The 18,050-nt window shown below is 46.0% G+C and overlaps 1 protein-coding gene across 1 annotated transcript in view; it reads right to left on the bottom strand.

Moving 5' to 3' along the window:
- FAM227B (family with sequence similarity 227 member B) overlaps nucleotides 1-18,050 on the bottom strand; it is a 1,130,503-nt gene that overhangs the window by 1,028,584 nt on the left and 83,869 nt on the right. The window contains exons 7-9 of the mRNA XM_077262735.1: nucleotides 16,375-16,446; nucleotides 13,925-14,168; nucleotides 3,129-3,179 (exon numbers count right to left, since the gene is read on the bottom strand). Coding sequence (XP_077118850.1) covers nucleotides 3,129-3,179; nucleotides 13,925-14,168; nucleotides 16,375-16,446 — 367 coding nt within the window. The remainder of the gene's footprint in view (nucleotides 1-3,128; nucleotides 3,180-13,924; nucleotides 14,169-16,374; nucleotides 16,447-18,050) is intronic.

The raw sequence follows: 18,050 nt of genomic DNA, 5'->3' as shown, positions 1-18,050 counted from the left end.
TCTGCGGGCGTCAGGTTGCGTTTGCAGAGCCCCTGATGTGCCTAAACAGTAGGAACTCCCCACAAGTGACTCCATTTTGGAAACTAGACCCCCAAGGGAATTTATCTAGACGTGTAGTGAGCACTTTGAACCCCCAAGTGCTTCACAGAAGTTTATAACGCAGAGCCGTGAAAATAAAAAATGTGTTTCTTTTCCTCAAAAATATTTTTTTAGCCCAGAATTTTTTATTTTTGCAAGAGTAACAGGAGAAATTGGACCCCAAAAGTTGTTGTCCAGTTTCTCCTGAGTATGCTGATACCCCATATGTGGGGGTAAACCACTGTTTTGGCACACGTCGGGGTTCGGAAGGGAAGTAGTGACGTTTTGAAATGCAGACTTTGATGGAATGCTCTGCGGGCATCAGGTTGCGTTTGCAGAGCCCCTGATGTGCCTAAACAGTAGGAACTCCCCACAAGTGACTCCATTTTGGAAACTAGACCCCCAAGGGAACTTATCTAGATGTGTGGTGAGCACTTTGAACCCCCAAGTGCTTCACAGAAGTTTATAACGCAGAGCCGTGAAAATAATAAACGTGTTTCCTTTCCTTAAAAATATTTTTTTAGCCCAGAATTTTTTATTTTTGCAAGAGTAACAGGAGAAATTGGACCCCAAAAGTTGTTGTCCAGTTTCTCCTGAGTACGCTGATACCCCATATGTGGGGGTAAACCACTGTTTGGGCACATGCCGGGGCTCGGAAGGGAAGTAGTGACGTTTTGGAATGCAGACTTTGATGGAATGGTCTGCGGGCATCATGTTACGTTTGCAGAGCCCCTGATATGCCTAAACAGTAGAAACCCCCCACAAGTGACCCCATTTTGGAAACTAGACCCCCCAAGGAACTAATCTAGATGTGTGGTGAGCACTTTCAACCCCCAAGTGCTTCACAGAAGTTTACAACGCAGAGCCATGAAAATAAAAAATCATTTTTCTTTCCTCAAAAAAGATGTTTTAGCAAGCAATTTTTTATTTTCACAAGGGTAACAGGAGAATTTGGACCCCAATATTTGTTGCCCAGTTTGTTGTGAGTATGCTGATACCCCATATGTGGGGGTAAACCACTGTTTGGGCACACGTCAGGGCTCGGAAGGGAAGTAGTGACATTTGAAATGCAGACTTTGATGGAATGGTCTGCGGGCGTCACATTGCATTTGCAGAGCCCCTGATGTGCCTAAACAGTAGAAACACCCCACAAGTGACCCCATTTTGGAAACTAGACCCCCAAGGAACTAATCTAGATGTGTGGTGAGCACTTTCAACCCCCAAGTGCTTCACAGAAGTTTATAACGCAGAGTCGTGAAAATAAAAAATAATTGTTCTTTCCTCAAAAATTATGTTTTAGCAAGTAATTTTTTATTTTTGCAAGGGTAACAGGAGAAATTGGACCCCAACAGTTGTTGCCCAGTTTGTCCTGAGTACGCTGGTACCCCAAATGTGGGGGTAAACCACTGTTTGGGCGCACGTCGGGGCTTGGAAGGGCGGGAGCACCATTTGACTTTTTGAACGCAAGATTGGCTGGAATCTGCTGGCAGATTCGGCGGGCGCACTGAGCATGCGCCCGCCATTTTGGAAGATGGCGGCGCCCAGCGAGGAGACGTATGGACACCGGGAGGATCGGTAAGTATGAAGGGGTGGTGGGGGGGTGGATCGGAGCACAGGGGGGGTAATCGGACCACAGGGGGGGTGAATCCAAACAAGGAGAGAGCGGACAGGAGGACGGGGGAGCTGGCAGGCGGACGGAGGGGACCGGACCCCATAACGGAGGACTGGGGGGGCGATCGGTGGGTGTGGGGGGGGTCACTTCATGGGTCGGATTGGCATGGGTCGGGAAGGGGTTAACATAAGTGCCCCTATACCCAGGAGCTCTGTGCATAGTATACAGTGTCAGTGTACAGATAATACAGTAATCACCAGTGACATTATACACAGGAGCTCTGTATATAATGTCAATGTACAGGTAATACAGTGATCACCAGTGACATTATACACAGGAGCTCTGTATATAGTATCAGTGTACAGGTAATACAGTGCTCACGAGTAACATTATAAACAGGAGCGCTGTATATGGTGTCATTGTACAGGTAATACAGGGATCATTAGTGACATTATACACAGGAGCTCTGTATATACTGTACATGTAATACAGGGATCATCAGTGACATCATACACAAGAGCTATGTATATAACATACAGAGTATAGTGTAAGTGTACAGGAAACACACCGACCCACCGGTGAAGTCTCTAGTTGAAGTCCTTGATCTTCGCTTTTCTTTTTCATCCAGCACAGACCACCATTACTTTTTCCAGCCAGGACTCGTCTCTGCAGAAAATAACACAGTTATCTACAGTAGAGAACCGCTTGCAGAGCACATTACTTAATTTTTTCCCCAACTTCTGGACTGCACCAGAAGAAGAAAAAAAGGCGAAAAACCCCCAGTATCCTCAAAAATAAAATGCATCACTGCAGTAATAATATTCCTTAATTAGACCCTACAGTAATAATATCCCCTATCCTGGACACCTTGTGTCTCATTCATGGCTCCAACCATATGTTCTCACATTCTGCCACCACGTGATGTCACATCCTGCCCCCATGTGATCTCCCCATCCAGCCCCATCAGTGTCCCATGATAATGCCCCATCAGTGTCCTATGGTCCTGCCTCATCTGTGTCCTATGATCCTGCCTCATGTGTCCCATAATCCTGCCCCATGTGTCCCATGATCCTGCCCTATGTTTCCCATGATACTGCCCCATGTGTCTCCATCACCTCCATCCTGCCCCATGATCTTGCCCCACGTGTCTCCATCCTGCCACATGATCCTGCCCCATCGGTCTCCATTCTGCCCCATGTGCCTTCATCCTGCCCGATATGTCTCCATCCTGCCCCAACTGCCCCATCCTGCCCCATGTGTCCCATGACGCTGCTGCAGCTGCTGCCTGCCCTGACTTCATCCTGTCCCATCTGACTCCATCCTGCCCCATCTGACTCCATCCTTCCCTTTGTGTCCCATGACCCTGCCTAATCTGCCCCCATATTGCGGCTTGCCACTTTCAGTAAAAAAAGAAAAAATAAATAAATTTTCTCCTTACCTGGCCGTAGTCCAGCGGTGTAGTCTTTTCCGTGCTTTTGAAGCATGGACTCTGCGGGAGCATGACAGTGGTGTCATAAGCCGGCGACATGCCGCTGACGTTAGCTGCTGCCAGTGAGTAAGTGCAGGCCCGCAGGGCAATAAATTTAACTGAACATGCATCCGAGGACGCATGTTTAGTTACTGCACCGGTAGGATCCTGTCCCTGGGCCCCAGTGAGCAGAGGGGGGCTCCCCTCTGTTCACCGGGCCCCATACGCCAAAAAGGGCAGTAATGCCCTGATGGCAGCTCTGTTTGTCCCCGCCCTAATGCACCAAGTGCCTGTAATTGGTTTGAACAGTCATTCTGTGCTGACAGACTCCCTTTAAATGTTTTTTTTTCAGAGTTAGCAGTTATATATACAAATATTTTTACTTTGCGTTTTTCTCTATAATTATCCCATGAAGGTGAATTTGCACTATAGATACAGCATTAAAATTGTTTCCATAAGTTGTGAAGCAAAAGTTTCTGTACCATTTTTACTTAATAAGCATAACAAAGTATACCACAGGGAAGCCCCCTGTCCATAACATATTTGTACATATTAGCTAACAAAACAATCAGACGCTTCCTCTGGAATCCTCTAGTGTTCCCTGGGAGTAGTTATCCGACAGGTCTGGAGAATTTTCATGTGTCTGGATTATGTTAGTAATACAGGAGCATTTTATTAAATGGAAGTAGAGTTCAATTCCTATGAGAATGTTCCCTGCCCAGCTACCTATTCACAGACAATTCAAAGCAACATACAAGTTATAACCAGGATGCTAAATTTTGTGAATTTAAGGGTATGTGCACACGTTGCGGTTTTTACTGCGGATCCGCAGCGTTTTTGACACTGCGGATCCGCAGCAGTTTTCCTTGCGGTGTACAGTACTATGTTAACCTATGGAAACTAAAAACCGCTGTGCACATCCTGCAGAGAAAAACGCACGGAAATGCAGCGGTTTATTTTCCGCAGCATGTCAATTCTTTGTGCGGATTCCGCAGCGGTTTTACACCTGCTCCATATTAAAGAAACCGCAGGTGTAAAACCGCAGTAGAATCCGCACAAAAACTGCGGTAAATCCGCAGTAAAACCGCAATAAATCCACAGGAAAAATGCAGTGTTTTTGCCCTGCGGATTTATCAAAATCAGTGCGGAAAAATCCGCACACCAATCTGCAGCGTATGCACATAGCCTTAGGCTTGTTCACACGTTGCAGTTTTGCTGTAAAAAAAAAAGAAGAATTTTACAGTATCAGCAAAGTGAAGATTCCTGAAATCTCATGCACATGCTGCTTATTTTTTCCTTGTAGATTTGCACCTTCAAAGCTTTTTTTTTTTGTAATCTCCAACATTTCAATTCTATGAACGTTTTTGGAGTGTTTATCACTAAATTGCAAAGATGCTCGTTACTCAAACTAGCCAATTTTTAATGCTCGGGTGCTCGGTTTGAGTAACGAGTATAATGGGAGTCAATGGGAACTGCGAGAATTTCTCTCGCAGATACTACAAGGAAGTCGGGGGGGCAGTGAAAATGTTGAAATGGATGGGAAAGTGCTGAATAGAAGGAGCCAGCATGGGGAAGACCCCTGGAAGCATCTCTAAGGCCGGGATCACACACGTGAGAAACACGGCTGAGTCTCGCATGTTAATACCCGGCATTGCCGCCGGCACTCAGGAGCGGAGCGTGCGGCTCCATGTATTGCTATGCGGCCGCACGCTCTGCTCCAGAGTGCAGGGCCGGGTATTAACATGCGAGACTCGAACGTGTTTCTCACATGTGTCACACTTCTACTCAACTTTAAGGACTGACAATAAAACATTCCAAATGAATGAGAAATTGGAGTTTACAGTAAAAAAATGTTAAGAAATATTTTTTCCTGTTTAATTGGCTTGTATATATGTAAGAGGGTGGTGCTGTTATGGACAGTAAGGAACACGCTGTCACTTTAAGAGACTGCACCCCCTTGTCTGGTGTGAGATGGAATGTTCTGCTTTTCCCCTGCTTAAGGCTGTGAAGATGAACTGCCCTAGCTTGAGGGGAGGAGTTGAGCCTGTGCTGCGTGTGAGAGGAGAAGCTTCTAGAGACATCTGTGTGTTGTTTGCTACAAGAAAAGTCCCAGGCTGGGACAGAGTGAACTTCAGAAATTTGCAAGACTTTACAGCAAAGGTGGCTGTTCTGTGCTAGTTTGTGAAGCCACGAACATACTGAGAAAGAGACTTACAGTATCCAGAAACAAGGAGAAGACCACGCTTCGCAGCGCTGACAGGAATCCGTGCGCACCACCGTGTTGGACTTCTGGGGGCCCCCTGGGACTGGACCTGTGTCCCCAACATCACCGTGAGTCTGTTCCTGTATGGTGCACCTGTTAGGGCCTAGTGCAGGCTTCAGTAGTAGTGGCCTGCTTAGTAAAGGCCAGGGAGGTTATACATAGAGTAGCATCGTTATTGGTTTTATTGTTTAAAGTTGCTTGTGAGATAAATTCTGAGTCTGTAATTGTTGGAGCACCGTGCTATTTTCCGGACAAGATTACTCATTTATATTGTCTTTTGCTATTGTTAACCCCTGTTTGCATCTTCCTCATTCCCTTCATTCCCTGTCTCCCAATAAATCTACCCTTTGTTGTTTGCACCTCATCTTGTGTACAGTAGTCTTCCTGCACAGTGGTGGTCCCCCGGCCATCGCTTCAAGTGGCGCTGCGAGCAGGGTACTGTCACCAAGATGGAGGCAGCAGACAGCAATGGCGGGAATGCTAACATGAATAGGGATGCTGTGGGCATTGGTGGAACCCCTGCAAGGACACTCCCTATGGGCACCATATTTAGTGTGCTCCCAAAGTTTGACGGCAAGAATATGCCACTGTCCGACTGGGTGTCCTGGCTGCAAAACAGCCTGAAGATTTATAACATCAGCCCAGACCTTGAAGCGGACATTGCTTTGACTGCCTTAGAGGGGGAAGCCTGCAGAAACCTCTGCCTACAACCAGAAGTCACCCGCAGTACCCTGAAGGAGCTAGTGAAGTTCCTGGAAGAGATCTACGGCGAGATTGCTAGCGCCGGACACCTTCGCGCCAAATTTTTCTCTAGGCTGCAGCGGGAAGAAGAAGGAATTTCTCAGTATGCAACAGCATTGCAAGAAGTGTTCGCAGAGGTGCAGAGAAAGGAGGCAGATGGATTTGGCGGCATGGGCTCTAAAGACCGGATACTCCGGGAGCAATTCATTCTGGGACTACACAGCACGTCCTTGAGGTGAGCACTGTCAGAACGGGTCCGGGCAGATCCAGCCCTTACGTTTTGTCAAGTCCTGGCGGAAACAGTGGCCCGAAGTAAAGAAGAAAGCTGTGCGTCTGGGGTGATGCGTGTCCAGGGTGCCAATTCCAGAGGGGACCCAAACCATCAAGAGGTGCTGGTCCAGGTAGTGCAAGACTTGCAGCGGTCCCTTGTTAACGTGCAAGAGAAACTGACCCAGATGGAGCGAAGAGTGGGGGAACTACAAGAGACTGACCCACCATACTCATGCAACCATTCTTCAGCTCGATTGACAAGGGATCAGTGGGAACAAGCTCCCTCCCATCAGGCATCGGAGGCACGAGGACAGGCTCGACGTACCCCCCAGCGAGGAGGAGGCATTCAATGCTGGGAGTGTGGAGGACGGGGGCACCTTGCCAGAGACTGTCGGAACTATACTCAAGGCCAGCGGAAGCCGCCGTTAAACTACCAACCCCCGCAGTAGTGCGGCACTCTGCGGGGGAGGCGAGTAGAGAGGCCGCTCCATATCATAACGAACACTTGATTGCTGGGAGCCCCATCCTACGTGCTGAATTTGAAGGAGTTCTGGTGGATTGCCTGGTAGATACCGGGTCACAAGTGACAACGATGCCCGAAGCGTACTTCAAGCAGCATTTCCAGGACCTGGCCAAGCCAGAAAAAGAGATATTGATTCGGTTGTTTGCTGCCAACCAACAACCGATTCCGGTCACAGGGGTCGTGTGGATGAATATTCGAATCTGTGGGCAAGAAGTTGGGAGAAAAGGGATCCTGCTAGTCCCTGAGCCTATCAAGGAAGATGTGCCTGTAGTGCTGGGAATGAATATCTTATGTGAACTCGATCAGATTATGTTTACCAAACGGGGACCTGGATATTGGAAGAAGGCTACTCCACATAAGTGTAAACCAAAGAAAAAAATGCGGCAGCACTCACCAATGCGGTGCAAAGACGATCCTTTATTCAGCAATCAACACTTGAAGACAACATCTTCACGGCATCGGGGGTGTGGACATAAAGGGAGAGGTGAGCAGGGAACAACGACGGTAACCGTTTCGCGCTGAGCACAGCGCTTCTACGGGTCTGATGAGCTGGGAAGTGACGCCAGTAGAAATAGGTTGGTCAAAATGAACCATCCCACTCCCACTACACGCCCACTCCCCACGCTCCTCAAGTAAAACATGAACAACACATTAAAAACACAACAATGTGAATGTTAAAATCAAAAACAAAAACAAAAAGGCTCTGGAAATGCTAATGAAGTGCATAGCAAATAACTTTAAGTAGGAAATACCTTTGTCATATTACAATCTCATAATCACATGACATATAGAAAAAAGAGAGACAATATAATTATTTTCTGATGAAACAAGGGGCAAACTGAGCGATCATCCCTCTGAGATTAGAAATATAAATAGTATGCAAAAACGCTGGAAGAAGGCTACAAAACCATTATAAGAAAACGGACATATCAGTCCTGTCATTGAAGCCAGACGGTCCTGCGGCTCTAGTCCGCATGATCCTCCGTGCTTCTTGTCTGAGTAGGAACCTATGTAAATCACCTCCTCGTGCGGATGGTGTTACCTTTTCAATCCCTGCGAACGTGAGGACCTCTGGTTTACCATCATGCGTGTCTCGTACATGTTTGATCAATCTTGGTACCCCTTTACCAGTGTGGATAGATCTGAGGTGCTCTCTAAAACGTATGAATAACTGACATTTCGTTTTGCCAATATAAAACCTCTTGCAAGGACAGAACATGACGTAAACGACATAGTCCGTCCTGCAAGAGATAAATTGTTGGACCATGTGTCTAATAGGACCAATATTTAGGGTCTGACCTGTGATGTGACTACTGCAAAAATTGCAGTGACCGCAACGAAAATTTCCTTTTAAAGGTGACTGTTGTAGCCAATTTCTCTGTGGGCCTAGTATCTGATTATGGACCAATATATCCCTGATGCGAGTGCTTCGTTTGTTGGAAATTAATGGACCACTAGAAGCTCTAGTCGATAGATCCCTATCTTGTTCTAGAACGTGCCAGTGTCTCCTAATGGACGCTCTTATCGCCTGATCCAGGGGACCAAAACGGAAGCAGAAATTAAAACGAGATTCTTTTGAGACGTTACTGACTGTACTGGGGTCATTGTTTACACGATTCAATGCGGATTTCAAAAGTGTCTCGGGGTAACCTCTTTCTCTTAGCCTCTGACACAGCTCCCCTGACTGCTGTTCAAACCCTTTTTGAGTATTGTTAATTCTCCGTGTGCGCAACAGTTGACTGTAGGGTAATGCGCGTTTTGTGTGTGCCGGGTGAAAACTGTCATGATGTAACACTGTATTGGTGGCTGTTGGTTTACGGTAAATAGATGTATGAATATCACCCTCTTGTATGGTAACCAGGACGTCTAGAAATTCTAATCTGTCTTGTCCAAAAACGGAAGTAAAACGCATACCCATGTTGTTCGTCACGTTTAAATACTCAACAAATAACTCAAAGTCCTCCGCTGTTCCGTCCCACACCAAAAAGGCATCATCCACATATCTAAGATATGATCTTATATATTTGAGGAAGGGGTTCCGTTCAGAGTACACAAAATCTTCCTCAAACACTGCTAAATATAGGTTTGCAAAAGTGCATGCGACCGGGGTCCCCATGGCAGTCCCCGTGGTCTGAAGATACCAGCTACCCGCAAAAGTAAAAGCGTTGTGGGTGAGTATAAAACTCAATCCACCGCACACAAAGTCGTTGAAGGCCTGACTCCTGTCAGTTGTGTGTAACACACGCCTGATGGTGTCGACCCCCATACGTTGTGGGATGCTGGTATAGAGGTTGACCATGTCAATGGATGCCAGGGAGAACCCCGGCCGCCAATGGAACCCCTGTAAATTTTTGAGGAAAGAACTGGTGTCTCTGGTGTAGGACGGAACAGCACGGAGGAGTGGTCACCAAGTGACAACGATGCCCGAAGCGTACTTCAAGCAGCATTTCCAGGACCTGGCCAAGCCAGAAAAAGAGACATTGATTCGGTTGTTTACTGCCAACCAACAACCGATTCCGGTCACAGGGGTCATGTGGATGAATATTCGAATCTGTGGGCAAGAAGTTGGGAGAAAAGGGATCCTGCTAGTCCCTGAGCCTATCAAGGAAGATGTGCCTGTAGTGCTGGGAATGAATATCTTATGTGAACTCGATCAGATTATGTTTACCAAACGGGGACCTGGATATTGGAAGAAGGCTACTCCACATAAGCCTACTCAGGAAGCCCTTCAACGACTGGTCCGCGTCTGTGGGACGCAGAAGAGTGTGCCATCTTATCAGATGGTAGGGGTCATTAGGGCTCCTGGTAAAGAACCTGTAATCCTACCTCCCGAGCGAGAAACTATAGTATACCTTCCAGTGGGGACTCACCGCAACCTTGATGGGTTGGAAGTGGTTGTTCAGCCTGTGGTAGGCAGAGGAGTGGACCAAGAAGTCATGATAGCTCGTACGATAGCTGTGGTCCAGCGAGGACATGTCCCCATAAGAGCTTTGAATGTGAGCCCCAGGGAGGTCACCTTGCCACAAGGGACAGATCTGGCCCTGGTGTACCTACATAAGGGTGAAGTGGTGAGTCAGAAGGAGACGTCTTTATCACCGAAAGAAGGCGTGGGGTGGACCCTAGCAGTTGTTGCGGGAGACGAAAAGACACCATCCCCGGAGTGGAGTGGACGGGTCATCCTTGATCAAATGTAAGTGGATGTGAAGGCTATGGGCCCTGAGCGTGTACAAGCAATAGAAGCTATGCTGTGGGAAAATCAGGCCGCATTCGCCCGTCACGCCGAAGATTTCGGCTGTACTGAAGCCATCACGCATGAGATACCGACTGGGGAAGCTCGTCCAATTCGAGAACGATACCGGCAGATCCCGCCCAAGATGTATCAAGAGGTGAAGACATTACTGAGGCAGATGCTGGATTCAGGAGTGGTGCAGAGTAGTCAAAGCCCTTGGACAGCCCCGGTGGTGCTCGTCAAGAAAAAGGATGGGACCATCCGGTTTTGTGTAGATTACAGGAAACTCAATGCCTGCACTGTTCGAGACTCGTATCCGTTGCCCCGCATCGTGGAATCCTTGACAGCGTTGGGGAAAGCCAAGTACTTCTCCACCCTGGACCTAGCAAGCGGATACTGGCAAGTAGCCATGGCAGAGAAAGACAGAGAGAAAACCGCCTTCATCCTCCCTATGGGGCTGTTCGAGTTTAACCGGATGCCCTTCGGGCTCTCCAATGCCCCAGGCACCTTTCAACGGCTGATGGAAAAGTGTTTGGGAGATTTAAATTTTGAGGCTACCCTGATCTATCTGGATGACATTATTGTGTTTTCAGCCTCATTCGAAGACCACCTTGCCCGGCTTGGACAGGTACTCGGAAGACTGCGGGCTCATAACCTGAAGGTGAAGCCAAAAAAATGCCACCTCTTCAAGAGAGAGATCGAGTACCTAGGCCACATAGTGTCACAAGATGGAGTTCTACCCTCGCCAGAAAAAGTGGCTGCTATCCAGATGTGGCCAGTCCCTCAAACAGTGAGAGAACTCCAGGCCTTCCTGGGACTTGCTGGGTACTACCGCCGGTTTGTTAAAGACTTCGCAAAGGTGGCAGGTCCTCTCAATGAGTTGCTGAGGGGAACCACGGGATTTCCAAAGACTCAGCGCATCCCCTGGGCACAGGGACAACACGAGGCCTTCCAGGCTATAAAGAATGCCCTTACTTCGGCCCCGATTTTGGCCTACGCAGACTTCGATCAACCGTTCCTGTTGTACACCGATGGTAGCCTTCATGGACTCGGTGCAGTATTTTCTCAGATACAGGATGGACATGAGAGAGTCATCGGGTATGCTAGCAGGTCCCTGCGAGACAGCGAAAGAAACCCTCACAATTACAGCTCCTTCCGGTTAGAGCTCCTGGCCCTGGTGTGGGCCATGACAGAAAAGTTTGCAGGCTTCCTGACAGGTACCAAAATTCAAGTTCGAACAGCCACTAATCCCCTGGCCCACCTTGAGAATGCTAAATTGGGGGCCTTAGAACAACGGTGGATGGCTCGCCTAGCCAAGTTTGACTTTACCATCCGTTATCGCTCTGCTACCGAAAACGCAAATGCGGACAGGGGATCCGGATGAGCAACTCGAAGAGGAGGAAACCCCAGACTTTAATAAGTTTAAGCCCCAATGGTTGTGGCCCAGTCAAGAAGGGAGGCCTGCACATTACCCCGGTCTCTGGAGAGAACCAATGAGGAATGGGGACACGTTCAGGATGAAGACGAAGGGCTGAGACAGATGAAATGGTGGGTAACGCAAAAGCGGAAGCCTGGCAAACAAGAGAGAGATCATCTGGACTCTGAAATGAGGAGTGTGTTGCACCAGTGGGATAGACTGGAAGTGCGAGAGTCAGTACTATATCGTAAGAGGCAACAGCCAAAAGATATGGAAGTAAGGTGGCAAGTGGTCATCCCAGGAAGAATGGCTCAAGAAATAGCTAAAGAAGCCCACGAATTCGGAGCGCACTTCGGCCCCACAAAGACCTACCAATGGTTGCAGCGGTATGGGTATTGCCCCCAGTTGGAGCTTGTGGTGGAAGAGGTTTGCCGGCAATGTCGAGTATGTGACCTCATTAAGAGTACTGAACAGAGGGCCCCCATCCAGACCATACAAACTGAGGAACCACTGGAAGTCTTGATGATCGACTATCTCCTCGTGGGACACTCGGCCCGGGGGCTGCAATACTGTTTGGTGATGACCGGTCATTTCTCTAAGTTTGCAGTAGTCACTCTGACTAGAGACCAGACTGCGGAATCGGTGGCGCGAGCCATCTGTCAAGACTTCATCTGGGTGTATGGGTGCCCAAAGAGCATCCACTCTGACCAAGGTGCATGTTTTCAAGGCAAGGTGATGGAAGAATTGTATCGCATGTATGGCATCGAGCGGTCCCGGACCACCCCTTACCACCCTCAATGCAATGGAGCTTGTGAACGCTTCAACAGAACCTTGCTTCATAAGCTCATGTGAAAAGAAAAAAGGGTTGGTTGGCACTGAAAGTACTACAATTGTCCGTATAAAACTATTGCAACTATGGAGTAACAATATCCGGGGAATAATGCTTCTATCGGGAGTTCAGGTGGTGCTCAGCCATAGGAGACAACACATCCAAAATGCAGCGATATAGTAGAAAAGAAAAGGCAGCACTCACCCGTTGATACTTCCGTTATTAAAGTTGCTTTTAATCCATAAAGATTACACTTGTACAACCAAATGCGGTATTGGCTAAGGCATAGGAGTGAAGAGGGAGCGGTGAAGACAAAAACAGACGACGGCCGTTTCGCTCTTACGAGCTTCTACGGGTCCATGTGTGCTGTGCCGACAGCGTCATTTCCTTTATCAGGTGAGAGACGCCACACATGTTAAGTGATTACATACATAATTAAAATCAACAACACAAATTTTTGACTATTTCTTTCGGATTTAAATGAAAATGGCCATATCTAATTTGTCGTTTAATCCCCAGGGCCCCTGGGCACTAGTTTTCAAAATCCACCTTGCTTCGCACTGAAGGAGAATTTGTTGTGATCTCCTCCGTGCTGCGGCAGGTTAATGACTTCTAGCCCCGCAAATGTTAACTGGTTGGGATCCCCTCCGTGCATTTCTTGAATGTGCTTGATTAAACGGACGCGTCCCTTCCCTGTGAGCACTGAGTTATAGTGCTCACGGAAGCGAACCATTAGAGGCCTGATAGTTTTCCCTATGTAGAACTTATTGCATGGGCAGAGAATCACGTACACGACGAATTTAGTTTTACATGTAACGAAGTCTTTTACGGAATGGGTTACAGTACCTATTTTTAGGGGATTTTTTGTACAGTGCAAGTGGCACATGCTACAGTTCCCACATTTAAAATTTCCCTGCGGGCGTGACTTTTTTATCCAATCGGAGTTACCTGTTGTTATTTTATTATGCACTACTAGGTCACCGATATTCTTCGTGCGTTTATAGGCGAATCGCGGGCGACAATCCGATAGACTCCTAAAATCTGAGTCATTTTTTATAATGTGCCAATTTTTTCGTATTATCGAATAAATTTCGTTGTCTAGCGGACTGTGTTTAAAGATGAAGGTAAAAATTCCTTCTTTCTTCCCGTTACTAATTCCCTTGGCTTTTTTTCCTTTTTTCCCTTTTTTTAACAGATCTATTTGGGAAAGATTTGCTGCTCGTAATTCAGCTTTTTGTAAAATATAATTGGGATACCCTCTATTAATGAAACGCGACTTTAATTCCTGTACTTGATTAACATAGCTTTCATCATTACTATTTAATTTTCTCAGTCGTACCATCTGGCTGTACGGTATGCTGTTTTTTGTGTGATGGGGATGCGCACTTTGAAAATGTAGTACGCTATTAGTAGCTGTTTCTTTTCTATGGGCTTTGGTGGTAATTATCCCCTCCTGTATTTCAATTTTTACGTCTAAGAATTCTAGGGAATTACCTCCATAGACGGCTGTCAATAACATATTGTCCTCATTATTGTTGTTTAGAAATGTCACAAATTCGTTGAAGCTCGATTCCTCGCCATCCCACACCATAAATACATCATCTGCGAATCGCAGGTACATTCGTATGTGATTCAGAAAGGGGTTTTGGGGTCCGGTGACGTGCCTCTCCTCAAACACTGCAAGAAACAGGTTCGCGAAGACGCACGCCACCGGAGTACCCATCGCGGTGCCAACCCGCTGGGAATACCATTTGTTTAAGAATTTAAAGGTGTTATTGGTTAGTACGAAATCTAACCCTTCCAAAATAAATGAAATAAAATTCTCATCCTTTTCTGTATTTTTTAAGATATTTTTTATGGCATCTAAACCTCTTTGATGTGGTATGCGAGTATATAAATTGACAATGTCTAACGAAACTAATGAAAAAGTGGGCTGCCAAGTCAGATCTTTAAGTGTCAATAAAAAGTCCCCCGAATCTTTGATAAAGGAGGGTATCTCCATTAATAATGGCTTGAGAAGCCAATCTAGAAATTGGGACAGAGGTTCGGTAATGGAATTTTTTCCGGACACTATTGGGCGGCCTGGAGGCTGTCTCGCGTTTTTGTGGATTTTTGGGATGCTGTACCAATTGGCATAATGAGGGAATTCCGGAATTAATTTTTCTGCCCTTGCTCTTGTTATTGTGCCCATTTCTACATATCTGCGCAGGAACGTTCTCAATTTTATTTTAATATCGTTTGTAGGATTTCGTTCCAATGCTGTGTATGTATTGGAATCATTAAGCTGAGACAATGCCTCTTCAATATAATACTTTTTATCAAGGACAACGACGTTGCCACCTTTGTCCGCTCTGCGGATGACAACGTCGTTCCATTTTTGTATGTCTCTTAAAGCTTTAAGTTCCTGCGGAGGTATGTTTTGGCGGGCCTGTTGGTATATTAAGGCTTCTATGTCTTTAATGACCATATCTTGGAATAGATCTATATTGTTTCCAGGAGATATTGGAGGCATCCAATTGGATTTTACTCCACCTACAAACGGACCCGAAATGTACCCGAAACGGACCCAGCGGGGGGGGAGAAGGAAACTTGCAAAGAAAACGCAAGCAGGTGTCCTAGAGGCGGTAACTGCTTCTACGAATAAACTCCAAGACGACAATTCGTTGCAGATACTGAACTTGTCTAGCAGAACGTTAACGGAAAATGAGATCGGGGTCTTATCACGGGGAATTAATTTTTGTTTACCCGAGAATTTTGATTTAAGTGATTTCAAAATTGATTTGTTTAGAGGTGTCAGGAAATTGCATCTCCATAAATTCTTTATTAAAAGCAAAGAGAGCAGCGTCATACCGGCCACTACTGATATCCCGGTGGGAGTGGGGCCTCTCGGATTTATGGTGGACTCAATATGGGATCAAAGAGATATCGATGTAACTAATTTACTGGCCAATTTGGATAATTCAAATCGAGAGGAACTAGAAAAAAGCCAAAATGTTAAGACCCAATACATTTCGGGTCCGTTTGTAGGTGGAGTAAAATCCAATTGGATGCCTCCAATATCTCCTGGAAACAATATAGATCTATTCCAAGATATGGTCATTAAAGACATAGAAGCCTTAATATACCAACAGGCCCGCCAAAACATACCTCCGCAGGAACTTAAAGCTTTAAGAGACATACAAAAATGGAACGACGTTGTCATCCGCAGAGCGGACAAAGGTGGCAACGTCGTTGTCCTTGATAAAAAGTATTATATTGAAGAGGCATTGTCTCAGCTTAATGATTCCAATACATACACAGCATTGGAACGAAATCCTACAAACGATATTAAAATAAAATTGAGAACGTTCCTGCGCAGATATGTAGAAATGGGCACAATAACAAGAGCAAGGGCAGAAAAATTAATTCCGGAATTCCCTCATTATGCCAATTGGTACAGCATCCCAAAAATCCACAAAAACGCGAGACAGCCTCCAGGCCGCCCAATAGTGTCCGGAAAAAATTCCATTACCGAACCTCTGTCCCAATTTCTAGATTGGCTTCTCAAGCCATTATTAATGGAGATACCCTCCTTTATCAAAGATTCGGGGGACTTTTTATTGACACTTAAAGATCTGACTTGGCAGCCCACTTTTTCATTAGTTTCGATAGACATTGTCAATTTATATACTCGCATACCACATCAAAGAGGTTTAGATGCCATAAAAAATATCTTAAAAAATACAGAAAAGGATGAGAATTTTATTTCATTTATTTTGGAAGGGTTAGATTTCGTACTAACCAATAACACCTTTAAATTCTTAAACAAATGGTATTCCCAGCGGGTTGGCACCGCGATGGGTACTCCGGTGGCGTGCGTCTTCGCGAACCTGTTTCTTGCAGTGTTTGAGGAGAGGCACGTCACCGGACCCCAAAACCCCTTTCTGAATCACATACGAATGTACCTGCGATTCGCAGATGATGTATTTATGGTGTGGGATGGCGAGGAATCGAGCTTCAACGAATTTGTGACATTTCTAAACAACAATAATGAGGACAATATGTTATTGACAGCCGTCTATGGAGGTAATTCCCTAGAATTCTTAGACGTAAAAATTGAAATACAGGAGGGGATAATTACCACCAAAGCCCATAGAAAAGAAACGGCTACTAATAGCGTACTACATTTTCAAAGTGCGCATCCCCATCACACAAAAAACAGCATACCGTACAGCCAGATGGTACGACTGAGAAAATTAAATAGTAATGATGAAAGCTATGTTAATCAAGTACAGGAATTAAAGTCGCGTTTCATTAATAGAGGGTATCCCAATTATATTTTACAAAAAGCTGAATTACGAGCAGCAAATCTTTCCCAAATAGATCTGTTAAAAAAAGGGAAAAAAGGAAAAAAAGCCAAGGGAATTAGTAACGGGAAGAAAGAAGGAATTTTTACCTTCATCTTTAAACACAGTCCGCTAGACAACGAAATTTATTCGATAATACGAAAAAATTGGCACATTATAAAAAATGACTCAGATTTTAGGAGTCTATCGGATTGTCGCCCGCGATTCGCCTATAAACGCACGAAGAATATCGGTGACCTAGTAGTGCATAATAAAATAACAACAGGTAACTCCGATTGGATAAAAAAGTCACGCCCGCAGGGAAATTTTAAATGTGGGAACTGTAGCATGTGCCACTTGCACTGTACAAAAAATCCCCTAAAAATAGGTACTGTAACCCATTCCGTAAAAGACTTCGTTACATGTAAAACTAAATTCGTCGTGTACGTGATTCTCTGCCCATGCAATAAGTTCTACATAGGGAAAACTATCAGGCCTCTAATGGTTCGCTTCCGTGAGCACTATAACTCAGTGCTCACAGGGAAGGGACGCGTCCGTTTAATCAAGCACATTCAAGAAATGCATGGAGGGGATCCCAACCAGTTAACATTTGCGGGGCTAGAAGTCATTAACCTGCCGCAGCACGGAGGAGATTTTAATTATGTATGTAATCACTTAACATGTGTGGCGTCTCTCACCTGATAAAGGAAATGACGCTGTCGGCACAGCACACATGGACCCGTAGAAGCTCGTAAGAGCGAAACGGCCGTCGTCTGTTTTTGTCTTCACCGCTCCCTCTTCACTCCTATGCCTTAGCCAATACCGCATTTGGTTGTACAAGTGTAATCTTTATGGATTAAAAGCAACTTTAATAACGGAAGTATCAACGGGTGAGTGCTGCCTTTTCTTTTCTACTATATCGCAGAACCTTGCTTCAGATGCTGAGAACGTTGGAGGAGGATAAGAAGGCGTGTTGGCCAGACTATCTGCCAGAATTGGTCTGGACCTACAACAATCGGGTCCACTCCACCACGGGTTATACCCCCTATCTACTGTTGTTTGGAAGAGCTGGACGAGAGATCATTGAGCTGAATTTGGAACAGCCAGAGGAGCTGATGGAGCGAACTGTCACCTCATGTGTGAAAGAGCATCGGCAATGATTGCAAACGATACGGCGGTTGGCGGGTCAGCAACTGCAAGAAAAAGAACATACGGCTCGCAAACCAACTCAAGTTACCGCTCCAACCTGGAGACCGAGTATTGGTCAGAGAGAAACGCCCTAAGGGAAAACTAAG

This window comes from Ranitomeya variabilis, chromosome 5 (genome assembly GCF_051348905.1).
Source record: "Ranitomeya variabilis isolate aRanVar5 chromosome 5, aRanVar5.hap1, whole genome shotgun sequence".
Taxonomy (NCBI): domain Eukaryota; kingdom Metazoa; phylum Chordata; class Amphibia; order Anura; family Dendrobatidae; genus Ranitomeya; species Ranitomeya variabilis.
This window is presented reverse-complemented; position numbering and strand designations above follow the sequence as displayed.